The sequence below is a fragment of the Condylura cristata genome, unplaced genomic scaffold, assembly GCF_000260355.1.
Source record: "Condylura cristata isolate star-nosed mole 26May11 unplaced genomic scaffold, ConCri1.0 scaffold00015, whole genome shotgun sequence".
Lineage (NCBI taxonomy): Eukaryota > Metazoa > Chordata > Mammalia > Eulipotyphla > Talpidae > Condylura > Condylura cristata.
The window spans coordinates 23,756,473-23,773,584 of record NW_004567116.1 but is presented as its reverse complement, the minus strand read 5'-3'; the positions used below and the strand labels follow the sequence as shown (position 1 = coordinate 23,773,584).

The following is a 17,112-nucleotide window of genomic DNA, read 5'->3' as shown; positions in this document are numbered from 1 at the left end:
AATAGGTATGAGAGGGTAGAGAGAAAAGTTGTATGTGGTTGTATAGAGCAGTGGAGCCCAAAGTTAGTATGGCTAAAAGAGAACAGGGGGTCCAATATTCTGACAGCAGAAGAGAGCCAGACTAATGCAAACCAGTGAAGCCATCTATGCAAGAACACTATATTTGACCTAAAAGCACTGGAAAATTAAATTTGCCTTATGAAAAGTACAGCCTGCCTAAAGTATGGAAAATGGAGGTGAATGTATAATATAATGAAGAATATTGAAGGATGATGGGGAGAAATACATTGCAGTGATACCACCCTACTCATGTTTTAGTTTTTCCCTTAGGTATGTGCATTAACTCCATAATTACTGATGTGCTGGTATAATTACTTTTCAACTCTCATCGGCATTTTTTATAAGTAGGCCAGAAAGTAACAGAGATTTGAAAAAAAAAAATTACCATAATTGGAAATAAGCTATTGTCTAGGATTGATATTAGCCATTTTCTAAAACATTTCATCTTAAAACTTATTACAAATAATGAACTGTAATTCCAAAAGTTTAAATAGATTACATAACAATTCTTAGTCACTGTCTTAGTGCAGTGATACACAGCTTCAAGGTATAAGCTCCTCTTGCATTACAAAATGTTTAACTCCCATGTTTCAACCTTACTGAGAATTTAGGGAGATATCATCAGTCAATAGGGGCATTTATTCAGATTCTCTGAATCTGCAATTCAGAGAAGTTACTAAAAAATAAAAACAAATTTTGGTCTGCTGAAGAACTTTTCTTTATTGAACATATTTTTTTAAGATTTACTTATTTATGCATACAGAAAAGGGGTACAGCCAGAGGTGCAGTGGTGGCGAGAGGATTCACCAGAGGCAGAGTGGGGAGCAGAACAGGGAGGTCAATAAATCACACTGCTGAGGGGAGCAGTGGGAAAGACAGGAAAGATTTGTCCTGCCATGTGGATCACCTCTGGGGTGGGGATCGAATCTACACTGAAGCAGCCATGGCTTGGCTTAGCTTGGCAGTGCAGTGCTCCAACCCGCTGTGCCACAAGGGAGGGCCCTTTATTGAGTATTTTACAGATGGGGACTCACAAGTAGTTTAAACTGAACTACAGGAGATTATTAACCACAATAGTTCTTAGTGGGTTGAACTAGAGAGACCGTTCGCCTATAAATTGTTGGAATAGTTTCTAAGTATGTATTATGTATGGTAAGAATAAAAGTTGGAATTTTTAGGAAAAATTCAAAACAAAATACTAGAATCTAGTGACTGAGAACTCAAAATTTGCTGCCAAATACATGTAATTTATTGTACCTTAAAATGTGGAAAACATTTGTTGAAATGAAAAATTCAAGACAAATTTTAATAGTTTTCTTGTCTGTCTTTGTAGAAGGGACACAGACAAATTATAAACATTTTCATAAACACTTTTAAAACCATCATCAATATTAATTATTAATGTTTAATTAATTATTAATATAATTAGTTGATTAGTATTAAATTTATTGACAACTTAAAGGATTATCATGCCAAATGGCCAAACTCCTTTCTCTCTTTGAGAAATCATTCATATTCACACACACACGCACACAAATTTATTTTCATTCCATTCCAGCCTCAATCTTCTATAACTTGCTAGTCCAACTGTGATCTAGAAATGTTTCAAGATGCAAGTAGCAGAATATGAAATCACTGTTTTTTACTCTCCATAAATAACCTATTTTTTCCTTTATTCCCTTAACCCATCCCTGACAACAAGTGGCCCATTTCTCTGGAGTATACATATATTTGGGTTACTTCTTATTTTAAAATGTTAGATTTTTTATTGACTCCCCCTTCTCAACTGTAACATTAAAACTGAAACCAAATGCATTTGTCTATAGCTCTCATTGCTCAAAATCAAGGGGTTTTGCATTAAAATATCCATATATTTAAACTTTTTTTTTTTTTAAATGGGAAGATATAACATTAGGACTCCATTTGTTTTTGTAACAGTGATTTCAAACCAAACAGACATGATGACTGCCTCTCCTGAACATTGCATGAGCTCTTCAGTTCTTCACAATCCCGGCTGCTCTTTATCATCTCCCTGAAACAGATTTAACTCATTTACTTGATAAGCATGATCACTTCTGAGCATCTGAGCATAAAACCCATGATTAAGATTACAGTATTTGCAGATTTTGCTAGACTTAGAAGACCCTGTCACAGTCTACATTTATGGGCTCATTTTCTCTTCTACATGTGATACCCTCTGTTCAATGATAACATCCTTGTTTGTTTAAATCTCTGTCAGATAGTCCACTCAGGGGATATACTAATCTTTTTGTCCTGGTTAGTGCTTTAAGAGCTTTTCATTCTGTAAATGGCTGCTTTTCTGTAAGGCTTCCCAATATGATGGCCATTCAGTCCCTCCCCAGTTAAATGAACATCCTTAAATTTCCAAAGAATTAATTTTAAATTATTTAAATACTTAAACTTATCACTATTATCACATTTTAATTTTTAAGTCTATTTCAGAGACTCTTAAGAGTCTCTAGACAGGAACCCCTGTCTCATCATTTTTGTCTTTTTCTCCACACTTGACATGTTACAACTGGTATAGAGTTGATTTAATTAAGATTGGTTGAATTGGACCAAATTAAATTTCTATTTAACATTTTAAGATAGTTTCCTCAATTAACTGAGTTTTAAATTCTAGGACTAGACTTTGGGAATTTCTTGAAGCCAATCACTGACTAGTGATATGTAAACAATTAGCTGAGAGAACAGAAGCTTTTTATAGTAGCATAGCATTCAGATAATGATTCCCACATGGTTGGATAATTAGACACAATCGGTATAAAAAAATGGAAAGAATATACTTGTTTTTTAACTTCCTATGTTTTTCTCCTTTATGAAGCTTTTGGTGATTTTTTTAAAGAACTATAAGTCATTTACTTTTTCAAACTCCATTTTTTTTTAAATGTTTATGCAAGTTGAATGAGTTGGGGGTCTCTGTCCACCCCCCTCCTTTTTTAAGATTTATTTATTTATGCATACAGAACTGGGGTACAGACCAGAGGTGTGGGGGCAGTGAGAGGTTTCACCAGAGACAAAGTGGAGAGCAGAACAGGCCTACTGACAAAGTACATTGCTGAGGGGAGCAGTGAGCCGTCAGGAGAGGTCTGCCGTGCTATGTGGTCGCCTCCAAGGCTGGGGATACAACTCGCATTGAAGTGGCTGCAGCTAGCTTGCAGTGCAGTGCTTTAACCTGCTGCGCCACCCGGGAGGGCCTCAAACTTCAATTTTTAAAGCAGTTTTCCGTTCAGTGGAACTGAAAGTATGAAGTGGTACACTTTTTAGTCAACAAGCCTACACTGACACATCATTAGCACCCAAAGTCCATAGGTGCATTAAGATCCACTCTTGGCATTATACATTCCATAGGATTAGATAAATGTATAATGACATATATTTACTATTACAGGATTATACAGAATGATCCTACAATCCCCAACCCTATGTGGTGAATTTTCTGATGAGTCATCTATGCATCTCTCCATCTTTGTTGTACTGTATAGTTTTACCTTTTCCATAATGTCATTTAGTTGGAGTTATGCTATAGTCTTTATAGATAGACTTATTTCACTTAGTAATATGCATTTAAGATTCCATTTTTTTTTAATGGTTCGATAGCTCATTTTTGCTTTTTAGTGCTGGATAATTTTCCATTGTCTGTATGTCCCCCACCTAATCCATTCACCTGCAAATGGAATCTTAGCTGCTTCCAAGTTTGGGAGCATGTATGGATAAAGCTGTTATATTTTACTGCAAATTTCCAACTTATTTATATCATTAACTTTTTATTGTAAGTCTCATCTTTTAAGCCAAAAGTTCAAACAGTAGAACTGACCTGACCATAATAATTTTATGTGATGGAGATCATTTGAGATATTTCTAAATACTTACAACATTTCCTGTCCTTCTTATTTGAATGATTTCTACATGATTCTATAGGGAGAAGGCCATACACAATGTCACAGTGAGAAACCTATTTTTTTCTATTTCTTTCTTACTTATTGCATTACACCACAAAGTTTACCCTAAATATAAGATATATCTTGAGAGGGAAGGGTCCATTTTGAGTTCACTTGCTACTATATTCAGTAATAGCTCATTCTCTCTGAGGCATGTAGTTTTATTGCAAAATTCTCAGGAGAGGTTGATGGTAACAGAATTTTTTCCTAATTTTTAACTTTAATACTTTTCATCTTAGAAAATATATTTTCATTCTTTCTAAAGTCACATGATAGTGCTATTTAGATAACTTGATACCATGACAGTTCAATGGAATAATTTTATTGAGAGATTTTTTTTTTACAGAAAATTATATAGCAAAACTAAAAGTAGCAAAGTGATATAAGTGGAATGGAAACATTAATTCCATCATGGAAAGACTGACTACATTGCCTGCATATTTGAACACTACATTCTATATACCCACTGGAAAAAGGAATGATATTAGTTTTTGGCAATTTCAACATCTTTTATATATCTCTTCTGTTTTATATTTGAAATGTCTATGTAATCAGAAGGGAGTAGTTTGTCTCAAACTTTTGTGAAGAATGATTTATTTAAACTATTAGTATTGAACTTTCAGTTCACTACATGTTGAAAAGTAAAGATACCATTCTATCCATTTTTTTCAAGTTTGATCAGGTGAAAAAATAATATATAATTCTTCATTTTAGTTTTATGCCCCCCCAAAAGGGAACTAAATCAAATGCTGAACTATATTATATTCTAGGCACCCATGTCATGGAGAGAAATAGATGAATACAAGAGCCTGAATGACTTGATGTGAACTGTGTACAAGCTGTTTTTTTTTTTTTAAGGTTTATTTATTTATACAGAACTGGTGTACAAGTGCAAGGACAGTGAGAGTGTTCCCCAGAGTCAGAGTGAGGAGCAGAACAGGCAAATTGACGAAGTACATGGCTGAGAGGAGCAGTGGGTGAGACAGGAGAGGTCCCCTGGGCCATGTGGATCACTTCCCCAGCTGGGTATTGAACTTGCGCTGAGGCAGCTGTGGCCAGCTTCATAGTGCTGTGCTTTAATCTGGTGCACCACCAGATTATTATTATTATTTATTTTTAATGCAACCTAATTTGGTTGTTACCTACAGGAAGTGTGTGTGTGTGTGTGTGTGTGTGTGTGGAGGGGATGCATGTCCTTCATAAATTGACATTATATACTACACAATATTTATAATACAGAATATTTGTATGCAATTAATTCTGTCATGACCATCTATATTGTGTGTAAGTGTATATACACATATATTTTAAATGAAATTGTGCTATATATATATATATATATATGTATGTATGTATGTTAGCAAATTGTTTATTTCTATTTGAGTATGTAATGAACATCTTTATGATTTGATACATGTATATTTTATTCTTTTAAAATAATTGCCTAAAATTCTAATGTATTTGTGTACTGTATATTAATCCACCAACCCTCTTGATATATTTATTTTTTTCAGTTAGTGCTGCAACATATCTACTTGTAGATATGTTTTTAAGCACTGTTGCTATCATATTTTTATATATTTTTGAAGTAAACATATAAATATGTTGAAGTTAATTGATATTTTATAAAAGATATGTTACTCTATCAAATATAATTTGATTATTTTGCTATTCATATGGAAAGCAGTTTTGTGAAAACCATTTTTTAACCACTTGGTTAAGAGGGTGCTGCAGATAGATAATTCCACATAGCATTTGTAGCTCTATATGCCTGAAATATTTATCTATGAAAATACTTATGTATCACAAAAATATTTGTTTATGATTACCCCAAATTAAATTCAATCACCACTGAATATATCAATGACTGGGATAAGACAGATGCAGTTTATGTGATGCAGTGACAAAGTGATTTCATCATATTCCTGGACTTGAAAAACTCAGGCAATAGATGTTAGCAGGACTTAGTCAATGCACTGGTTCTTGTTTTATATAACTATCTTTGTAAATGAGCTCAATAGTCAACATTTAGTTATTCTTGCTGATTCACCGTGTACAGAGGAACCATCCTATGAACTTAAATCACAAAGTTCCCTCTTGATCTTTATGTCCCAACTCTGTATAACCGAGGCCAAGCAAATATTACCAGTCTTTCATATCACATAGCATCATATTCTGTAATTACATGAATCCATGGAACATCCATGGAAACTGGTTATACCTACTTAAGGGCAAAAAAAAAAAATCACACAACATTTTGTCATACTTGGTATGATGCCAACGGAGATTTCCTGGCTAAAGTTTTATAAGAGACTGTTAATAGAAAAGTCTGTTCAGGTTTCACACCTTCCTAGTTCCTTTTCCTATGTATTTTTCTTATCTCAGAAGACCAAAGATGCTATAAACACTATGTTTCTAGGTTAGATAGCAGAATTTCAACCAGAAATATTTTTATTTTATATGATATAGCAGTACCCTATGATTTTTTATTTATTTAATTATATATTTCTAATTAAACATTTTTGTTGAGATAGCATTGGTTTATAATGCTGTATATGATTGAGAGATATAGGTTAAAAGGAAATAGTCTGGAAGAAAGTAGAATAATACTGATAAACGATTTTTAATATTTCCTTTTCTTGATATTGGAATGGAGACTTGCGATGTCAGACAATTATGTTTCTCTTAACATTTTATTTCTTGTTTAATATTCATAGAGTATGCAAGTATGTGTGAACATAAAAATGCAAGTATATGTTTTATGTATACATACACACAAGCACTTACATATAGATAACATATATACATACAGCATACTAGTACTTATCCCGTTCCTCTCTCAGAGGTGAGAAATATTATGAGGAATATTGATAGCCTACTGTTTGGAGGAAAAGTTTTCCTCTACCCCTTTAGGTTATTTCAGCTTGAAACTGTTAAACTGACATAAGTCAGATTAACAGGAGAAAAAAATGAATTAATTATTTACATATGACATGAGCTGCCCAAAGACATGAAGGTAAAATGAGTAAACCTGCCATGGTGAACTGAGGAGAAGAGGAGGCCAGCACCTCAGGACAGGTCACAGGCAGAGAGGAGTAAATGTTTGATAAATAGTTGTCTGTTGGACCTTGCAGAAACAATGGGCCACAGAGACAACTTTGAACTCTGATCTTACTAAGTTTTCCCTAGTATAACATTTAGCTCATGTTAATTGACATTAACTATGAGAAGAGTTTGGAGAAAGGGCTTTCTAGCTAAATTCCTTTAAAAGGTGGTTAAGATGGGAGTGGTGTGAAATGTTCTTCTGCAACTTAGGCCCCCAACTCCCTTTACACAAGCCAGAGTAGCATATTTTGGGTCGTATATTCTGCTTCCCCTGAATACCTAAATGAAATAGAAGAAAGATAATAACAGTAATACTTATAATAGAAACAGACAAGAGGCAGACTGAACCAGGGAAGGGGCTACATGTATTTACAACTTAATACTAAAAAGACAAGGATATAGCTGTTTATAGGCAGAGATTTCACCAATACCATTAATACTAAGGTAATACTTGCATTTTACCTCCTTTCCTTAGGTTCTTCACAAATCTGTGTATTCACATGAGGTCATTCCAAAATATTTTGCTGCATAATAAATATTTAAATGTGTCACTGTGATGACTTTGCAGATACTCCATTGGAGTGAGATTGGTTTTGTTTTGTTTTTTTTCCAGAATCTGCCCTTGAAGAAGATTCCCTGCAAAGCCAGTGCCCCTTCAGGCTCCTTTTTTGCCAGAGACAACACAGCAAATTTCCTATCCTGGTGCCGAGATTTAGGGGTAGATGAAACATGTTTATTTGAATCAGAAGGTTTGGGTATGTATCCCTTTTAGAATTCTAGCTGATAACATATTAAAATGATTATTTTTCTTTGTCAGTATAATTGTCAAAACAAACTTTGTACATGATGTTATTTCACAGATTACCTTTTAAAAAAATCAGCCTATTGGAGACTTGCAGGTTCATTGTAAACTTGAGTCTTTGAAGGTAGAAAAATGCATATTCTATTATCAATTACATTGTATGTAAGACATTAGGAACATAAGTAGCATAATCCCATCCAAGCTAACAACAGGATATATACCATACACAACTGGGGATCATGGGAAAACATGGGGTTTGTGATACCAGCATGTTCAAGCCTGGCTGAGGAGCAGCTCCTGTGCACCAACCGTCTACAACACGGGTGCCTTTTCCCTTTTACAAACACATGAGGACACCAGCTCCCATCAGTTAAAGCTGAAATTCATGAAGTTTTTCTATCTAATTCTTAGCGAGTTACGAACGTTAAAATTAGGCAAGCAAGAGATTGAGACAATTGAAGATGATGAAATGCGGTCTAGATACCTTAGTGCTTAAACTCTCCAGATAAATATGTTCAGGATAATTATATATCACTGAATATTGGCAAATCTATTTCTAGGCCCTGGTGTTGTCAGCTTTTGTATTTCCTTGGGAGGAAGTGTCTGTTGAACCTTCTGGTGTTGAACACAGATCTCCTGGACAGACCCCACCTAGTGCAGTTTCTAATATGGAGATTGGAATTAGTTTCATTCTAGTGAAATAGAACTGACTAAAGAAAGGAAACATCTAAGAGGGGGGAAAAAAAAAAAAAAAACCTTCCTTGGTTCTTTTACTTGAAGCTTAAAAAATCAATTTACAAAATCACACAATACCAAATATTAACATCAAAGTAAGCTAATCATCTTTCAGAGAGAACAAGTATACAAATTGCCTTGCTTCCAGTCAGAGAGTCAGAGTATACTTTGCCCCCAGGAGTCACAAAACATTCCCTGCTGAAACAACACAGCTAAAAGTCTTACCTGTTTTATATGCTGAAAGAAATTTGTATTTGTACTAAGAGTTGGCACGCTATGGGGATGGCTATTTTCAGATTTCTGGGAATTCTCTTAGCAATGATTAGAATGACATGAATTAGGAAAATATTTTATACCTGAAAGGAAAAATGAACCAGAGTAACTGCACAATAGTATGCTTTATGTAACAAGTGCTCCTTAAATGCAAGTGATATAATAAATAAGCTTTGAGTTTTCTTATCTCATGTGAAAGTTAAAACAAATTTAGTAGAATATATATGTGTATTGCATATCTCTCTTTCATTCCAGTGGTAATATTATAAATAGATTTTAACTTTCTTTAACTTTTTTAAGTGACTAATACTGGTCTAATGGATTTGTTAGAAGCTATGAGAACCAGTATGATCTTACCTCAATTTTTGCAGTATTTATATACCTTGTTACTTGAGCTAATAAAACTTTCAATTGGAATCCAGGAAGAACCAATTTAATGGCAAATTTTCTCTGGAGTAAATATCAACATAGCTCAAAGTCCTAATGTGTATTAAATGCATATGACTTACATTGCATTTTTAAATCACTGCTCACATCATATCTTTAAATAAGAAAGTCTAGAGCAACTTACATAAAATGGTCCTGTATATAAATACTCTATAGCACATAAAATTGCATCAGAAGAGCTTTTAGATGACCTAGTTTTTCACCTTGTTTAGAAAAAAAACCTGATTTTATTTTTTTAAATGCCCATGAGAATCCATATGTAGTAAATTAATCAAGTACTTTATTAAATCTCTTTGATTTTGATTTTTTCCCTTTAACATATATGTCTAAAACAAGCCATAATTTGCAGTTGAAATGTATCTACATATTCAAAAAAGTTTAAGAAGACCAGTTTATAAGGCTATAAAAATGGAAACATAGCAGTTAATCCTCTCAGTGCCAAACTAAATCATGTAGTTAAAAACTTTCTAGTTTGATGCTCATGAAAAGATAAATCTGAAATTTCTCCTGCTCAGAGTAGGGCATGAAGTGCTGTGTACCAGACCCCGTGGAGACGAAGAAGGAAGCCAATATCACAGTATTGACTTTAGGATTATTCAGAGGAAGGCAGCAGCTGTGACCAGAGATGTTAATGATCATCCACGGAAGAACAATAAGAAATACTATTTCCCTAAGTGGAACTCTTTCTCCTTGAATTTTTCTTATTATTCACTGTGGGTGAGGAAGTAGTGGAGCTTCTGCGGATGGCCTTGGGCTGGGCACTCACAGAATTGACTTTCTTGCAACAATAATCCTGTGTCCTCCAGTTGCTATCTTTTCACACTTCACTATTGAAAGGGAATTTAGGGCAAGGGTTTTTTTTTCTGCTTTTCTACCTCAAGATTTCATTTCAGTAGCATAGAAGATGAAGAGCATCCTTTGTGTCTTAGTGTTTTGAACAGCAAATAAAATGAAAAGATGCCCTGATGAAGGGGAAAAATCTGTTTGAATGAATGATAAAGTAGATCACTGTACTGAATGTGTATCAAGAGGCTTCTGTCTTTGGTTGTTCAAAGGTCTTTGCCTGCAGAAAGCATTCTTATCTTAGTGGCAACTGATATACTACCCTCTGCGGTAGGGCTTTTTTGTACAATTATTTGTGAGAGAATCTTGATTCATGACTCATTCAATCTGTTCTCTTTCTACAACAGCTAATAACAAGAAATCTCAGTGGGAGGGGAAGCTATGGCAGGACTAGACTCTGAAGTATGAACCACAGCTTATTCCTATGCTTCTTGTCTTTTTGGTTCTTGGAAGATAATCTAGGCTTCAAGATACAATCACATACAGACTATACCCGGCAGCTCATTTTCTGTGAGGTTCTAAAGAGTCTTTTTTTTTTTTTTTAACCTCTGTGAAATATCAGTTCTTAGGTCATAAGCTCTCTAGTATCCAGAATAGTGTTTTCACAAATGAGTAAATAGAATAACAAAGGTTATAAAAGCCTAATCACAGAGTATTTATAAATATCCAATAAAGATATAAAAACCAAGTTTTGTCATTTTTACTTGGACACCTAATAGGTAAATGCACATACAACTGTGAACCATTTACAAGGATTAGGAAAATGTATATTTGTTAAGTATGTAGGAGGGAAGCAGGATCTGCAATATGTTGCTGAAAAATTAGAAATTGTATGCTTTCTTTGGAGGGCAATTTTACATTACATATTAAAGACCTCAGATGTCTTCATAATGGCATCCTAGCTAGCAGTTGTTCTATAGCTAAGTTAATCAGAAGTAGGGAAGTAGAGATAGGTACTAAAATACATTTAGGGATATGGGAAAATTAGGATGTAGTATGAACATGAAATCAAATATTAATACCTAGTAAATAACCATAAAGCGATATATTTAGAACTTGAAAAAAATGGTAGTGGGTTATGTGATATAATTTTCTTCTTCAATTATCTGTTAACAAGTTTTCAACAGTAAGCAGGTATGTCTTGTAATTTAAAATGAATAATTAATTATATTTATATTAAGATACAATTTGCAGCAAGTTGCATAGAGAATTATTTCTTGATGTAAAGTTTTATATCTTTGTATATGAAAAGACTTTTGACATCACTAAGATTAATCTGACATTTCAGATGATGATAATATTTTATACTGTTTTGGGAATAGATGATATAAATTTTTGTGGTCTCTATAGAGCATATTTTAACCTGAAGAGTGTACATGTAGTGTTTATACATTTACCCACTGTTCAAATCAGTGTCTTTAATTTATTAAGATTAATATTTGGCTTCACTCCTTAAAAATATTTACAATTGAGTTTTAGATTAAATGGATAAATATGTTTTCTTGAGTTTAAAAGTATGAAACTTATCAGTCTAAAAATAAAATATACCCCAATAATTATTTTTTAAATATGTTATTTTAAAGAAATGTGGAGATTCCTCAAAGCACTAAAATAGATTTACCTAAGACCCAACAACTCCAGTCCTTGGTATGCCAAAGAACACCAAACACCAGTTCAAAAGAAAACCTACACTCCTATGTTTATAGCAGCATGTTTAGAATAATAAAGATATGAAAAAACACCCAGAACAGACAGGTGGATGAAGAAAAATGTGACATCTATACACAGTGGAATACTACTCAGCAATAAAAAAGAATAAATCCATGTCATTTGTAGCAACATTGGTGGAACTAGAAGGGATTATTTTAAGTGAAATGAGCCAGATAGAGAAAGATAAATACTGGATGGGTTCTTGTATGTAGAGAATCTAGAGAAAACAAACTATCAGATAAAGATAAACTAAGACTGAGCCTTGAAAGCAGATGGTGGATCTGAGACACTCAGGAGGGAGATGGAGGAATAGAGAACAAGAGAAGGAGAGCATGGTGGAACATGGTGGAAGATGTGGGCACCCTGGTGGTGTGAAAGCTATGGTGGCCACATCTGAGAAGGGAAGCCCTATATTATGAAAAATATAAACAGGGATGTTTAAATTTTTTTTAAAATAAGTTATTTTTAATTATACAGTAAAGAAAAAAAACATGTTTATATGGCTCTGGCGAGAGAACATTTGTTAAATATAAAAGTTATTAAGCTTATAATTAACATTATTCCTAATAGTAAATTAAATACTTTTCAGAGATTATTCTCGTTAGCCTCCTTTCCAAAATAATGTTGAATCTTTAGCTATGTTTCATTTTTGTGACTTATATCAAGATCAGAATTCTGTGATATGTTGCCAGTCTTAACAAGTTTCAAGTTACAAATCCTAAAACTGATGATGTTCTTATGTGAATTTGTTCTAAGTCACTCTTCTTGTGTGGGAGACTTGTATTTTAATATGCTTTAGTACAATGAAATTTTAAAAAATTAATTTTTTTTCCTCTGAGCTTTTTTATTTTTGTTTTATTTGTATACTATCTGGTTAGCTGGTAGGAAAAAAAAAGGTTGGGAAACATTTACAAAATGCACAATGTTTTGCTTGCTTTACTTGTGTCAATATCATTATGTTATTGGATGATTATAGGATTTGGAAGCCAGTGACTATTCTTCATCTATTTCTCTGAGAAAGAATCTACTCAGCAACAAAAGGGTTTGCTCTCTGTTGTGCTCGCATGCAAATGTGTGTGGTTCCTTCCTTTTTATTTTTATTTTCTGTGTTTGTGCTTGCTGTGTGGCACCGTCTTCTTTTGATGCATGGCTCTGATGAGCATTTTTTAGTTATGTTTTTGATGTAAAGTTGGTTTATAGCATTGCCTCTTTGGGAGTTATAGGTTTACACCTTCACAAATGTCTATCTTCAAAATCCTTTGTTCTACTGAACATTAGTCAAAGTATTAATCAGTCTGTAACATCGGTTTGATATTGCCACACACACAAAAGGACTATGTGTGGCATGGCATTTTAAACAGTTTTATGTTTTATAAATTAAAGTCACCTGTTGCATCAGAAAAATAATCTATCTCTGTCTTCCAGTATTTCATGTCATTTCTTATTTTTCTTGTTGTCTATATTGAGAACTTTAAGAGTATTTTTGTGAGAAAAAAAAGCTATATTGTCTTTATTAGTATTAATGTAGAATAACAATTTCAAGATACCCATCTACCTCTGGCTTTTTACATTTACTTTCTTTCTCAGGAACAATTTATTTTGACTTTGGTTGTTTTTTTTTTGTTTTGTTTTTTAACACTGGATCTTTTAAAGTACTCATTTTATTAAGCATTGCATTTCATTTTTTATTTTTTAACTCAGTAACTCTTTCCAAATTTAGCCACTTCTCCTAGGCAGTGAAAATGTCAAGAGAGAACAGTGTCCACACTGTCCAATTGAGAGAACTGAATGACACTATAGAATGATGGTCTATTAAGGACTTGACAGAGTCCGGGTTATGTTAGGGAAGTGGACAGCTTGTTAGCTGTTGTGGGACTGGTTTTTCACTGCACAATATTCAGTAATAACAGCTGTAGGCTCAAAAATGACAGCCAACATACTCTACCAACGGCCATCATCTTATAAATAAGAATTCTGGACTTAGACAATTTAAGGGGCTCTTCCTGAAGGTACAAGTTAAAGTGCAGCACTGAAGCTAGCAGCAGCCACTTCAGGATAAGTTTGATCCCCAGCCAGGGAGGTGACCCACATGGCATGGCAGACTTATCCTGTCTTTCCACTGCTTCCCGAAGAAGTGTACTTCGTCTGTCTGCCTGTTCTGCTCCCCATACTGTCTCTGGTAAATATTCTCACCACCCCTGCAACTGTGGCCTGTACCCAAGTTCTGTATGCATAAATAAATAAATATTTTTTTAAAAAAAGAAAAGAAAATTAAGTAAGTTTCCCAGTGTTACACAGCTTCTCAGTGACCCAGCTAGGATTTTAAATCATTATCATTTAACTCCAAAAATCATGTCTCTGTGCTCTAGAAATTATGCTTTCTTGGAGTTAATTTTAGAAGTTCATATGATATTTTCAAGTTAAGGGAAATATATATAAATTATTTAGAAAAGACTCTTCTCTTTTACTGCTAATCTAAGTGGCAGTGATGTCACTCATTAATTTGACATAAGATCTGGGTGCTGGAAAAAGAACATTACTGTTTACCCCAGCCCATTTCTTGACCTAGTGGCAAAGGCATTGAATTATATTTTATTCTCTACAGCTTCCACTACTGATGTGTTTAAAAATAAACTTTTCTTGGTCACGTGATTTACAGGAATGTCATATCCTATTTTAATGTCAATAATGATTCTGAACATATGGACACACACACTCTCAGCATTAATGAATGTAAAAGATTCTTTTTTTGTTTGCCATTTCTTTTCTTGAGCTCTTGCAAATCAGTTTTAAGGCATCTAAATTGCTGGTATGCCTAATTGCCCTCTACCTTTAACTCAAAGATTTCTGTGCACGTCTTCCTGGGAGCAACAGAATGTGGAGAACAATTGATGATTATCTCTTCACTTTATTGGAAGTAATCTTGTGTAATTTATAGATCCTGTAAGGAGAGACATACATAGAATACCCTGAATTAATCTAATGGACAAATTACTTCCCCCTTCATTCATCATAATCATCACATCATCATCTCATCACATCATCACCACTGTTACCTTAAACATTCATCAATGGAGTTTCCTATATCAAAACATGTTTGGATGTTTTTAGTACAATATGGGGATCATAACTGACATTTATTAGAAAATCACAGCATTGTTTAACACTGTGTTCCTCAAATTGTAATGCCCATACTCATCGCCTAGGGAGCTTATGTATGTAGATTTTGATCACCAAGTCTGGGATAAAACCCAGCAATCTACATTTCAGTCAAGTGTTCAGCAGATGAGAATGCTGCTATTATAGATAACATATATAAATATAGACCATAATTATGTAACAAGGCAGTTACATGCACTGGGTGTAACACTTACCAAGTGCCCATAATTGTATAGTTACCTCATAATGAAAAGCAAGTAGAAGTTATTAGATTAAAAAAAAAAAATATGCAGGTCCTCCCTTGTGGCGCAGCCTGTTAAAGCACAGCACTAAGAAGCTTAAGCCACTTCCGCATGAGTTCAATTCCCATCTGCCCCGGAGGTGACCACATGGCGCGGCAGACCTCTCCTGACCCGCCCACTGCTCCCCTCAGCAGTGTACTTCGTGGATCTGCCTGTTCTGCAACCCGTCTGTTTCTGGTGAATCCTCTCACCCTCCGCTCTTCTGGCCTGTACCCCCGTTCTAGATGAATAAATAAATAAATCTTTAAAAAAAATTATACAGCCTATATTAGAACTCAATTCTGATTTCTAATTTACTGTATCCATTCTTTCTGAGTATTAGAACTTGTCCTCGACTCTGGGGTGATAAGCAGTCATTAATTTATGATATTTCCATAAAACAATAGTCAAAAATATTTGTACATTTTCTTCTTAAATGTATATGTATAACCCAATTTTCTTGAAAATTTACTTGGATATAGTAATCTATAATACAGAGAAATTAAATGGACAGTGCAGACTTGCAAAGCTTTTTATTTCTTTGCCAAGCTCTTAAAACTTAGTATATGCAGCTAAACTATACATTTATGATCTCTTCATTTTATCCTTACAGATTCTGTGACATTGACACTCTACCTTGGCTTTTTCGCTGAAGGCCTCATTTTCTATTCCTGGAGCTAGCAGCATTCCATTTGACATTTGATGCACAGGAGATTTTTATAGAATCTAGGTTAGAAGATTGAATCTCCTGCCACATATTTCTGAATACAGATCTGTGTTACTTTTTCCAGGGGTCATTGGCATTTTACTTTACTTTCAATTGGCTTTGATTATTTAAAAAGATGCCTCCAGTGGTAAAAAAAAAAAAAAATGCATACTAATCTTAGGTGATAAAAACTTTTTAATTTGTTTTAAAATAAATTTTTTCACATGAAAGAAAACAATACTGATCCACTCTTATATTTTAAACTTAAAGCAAAAAATATTAATTTACAATGGTAGAGTGAAAAAAAAGTTCCCTACTCAAAACTGCAAAAATTTCCTTATATTTCTGGACCAGTAAATATGTTTAGAATCAGAAAATATGTTTAGAATGAGTATTACATAAGACTCAATATAAAGGTATTAGGTCAAGTACAGTATACTAAAACTGCCTTTCTAAATATCCTAACAAATGCATCATTTAGTTATTTGACTTTCTAAAGTATGTAACACATAATCAGCTTAGATAGTTCATTGAAAATGAACTCACCTAAATTAAAAACTGTTGTTTGCCAAATTACAACATCTTCATATAATTGTTGCTAAATTATTATACTTGGCACAAACTCTCATAGCTACAGGATATCTGCCAATATATACTGGCAAATTAATTGACTTATTTGATTAAGTTTGTAACTGATGATCCCTGATAAAATACAAATGGAAAAATATACAAAATAAACTTGTTATAATACAATGATTCTGTATAATATATATACACTTTTATATAAAACATTTTGTTTAATTGTCACAAAAAATAATGTTTCCTAAGAAGTAATATCTACTATTGGTTTTTCTCAGGAAACATTTTATAGGAGAATAACCTCCCCAAATAATAAAACTTGTAAATGTTGGAAATCTAATATACAACACCAAGATTTTTGTAACTCAAATCCCATCTCAACTATAGTTTTTCCTTTTATTAAATTTGGTTAGATTAAATTATCTTGGTGCAAAAACCAAACTCACTTCA

General features: G+C 33.6%; 1 protein-coding gene across 7 annotated transcripts in view; it reads left to right on the top strand.

Moving 5' to 3' along the window:
• Positions 1–17,112, top strand: part of GAS2 (growth arrest-specific 2) — a 137,372-nt gene that overhangs the window by 57,287 nt on the left and 62,973 nt on the right. For all 7 annotated transcript variants that reach the window (XM_012725628.1, XM_012725630.1, XM_012725632.1 and 4 more), the window contains one exon: positions 7,741–7,882. In XM_012725628.1, the coding sequence (XP_012581082.1) occupies positions 7,741–7,882 (142 nt within the window). The remainder of the gene's footprint in view (positions 1–7,740; positions 7,883–17,112) is intronic.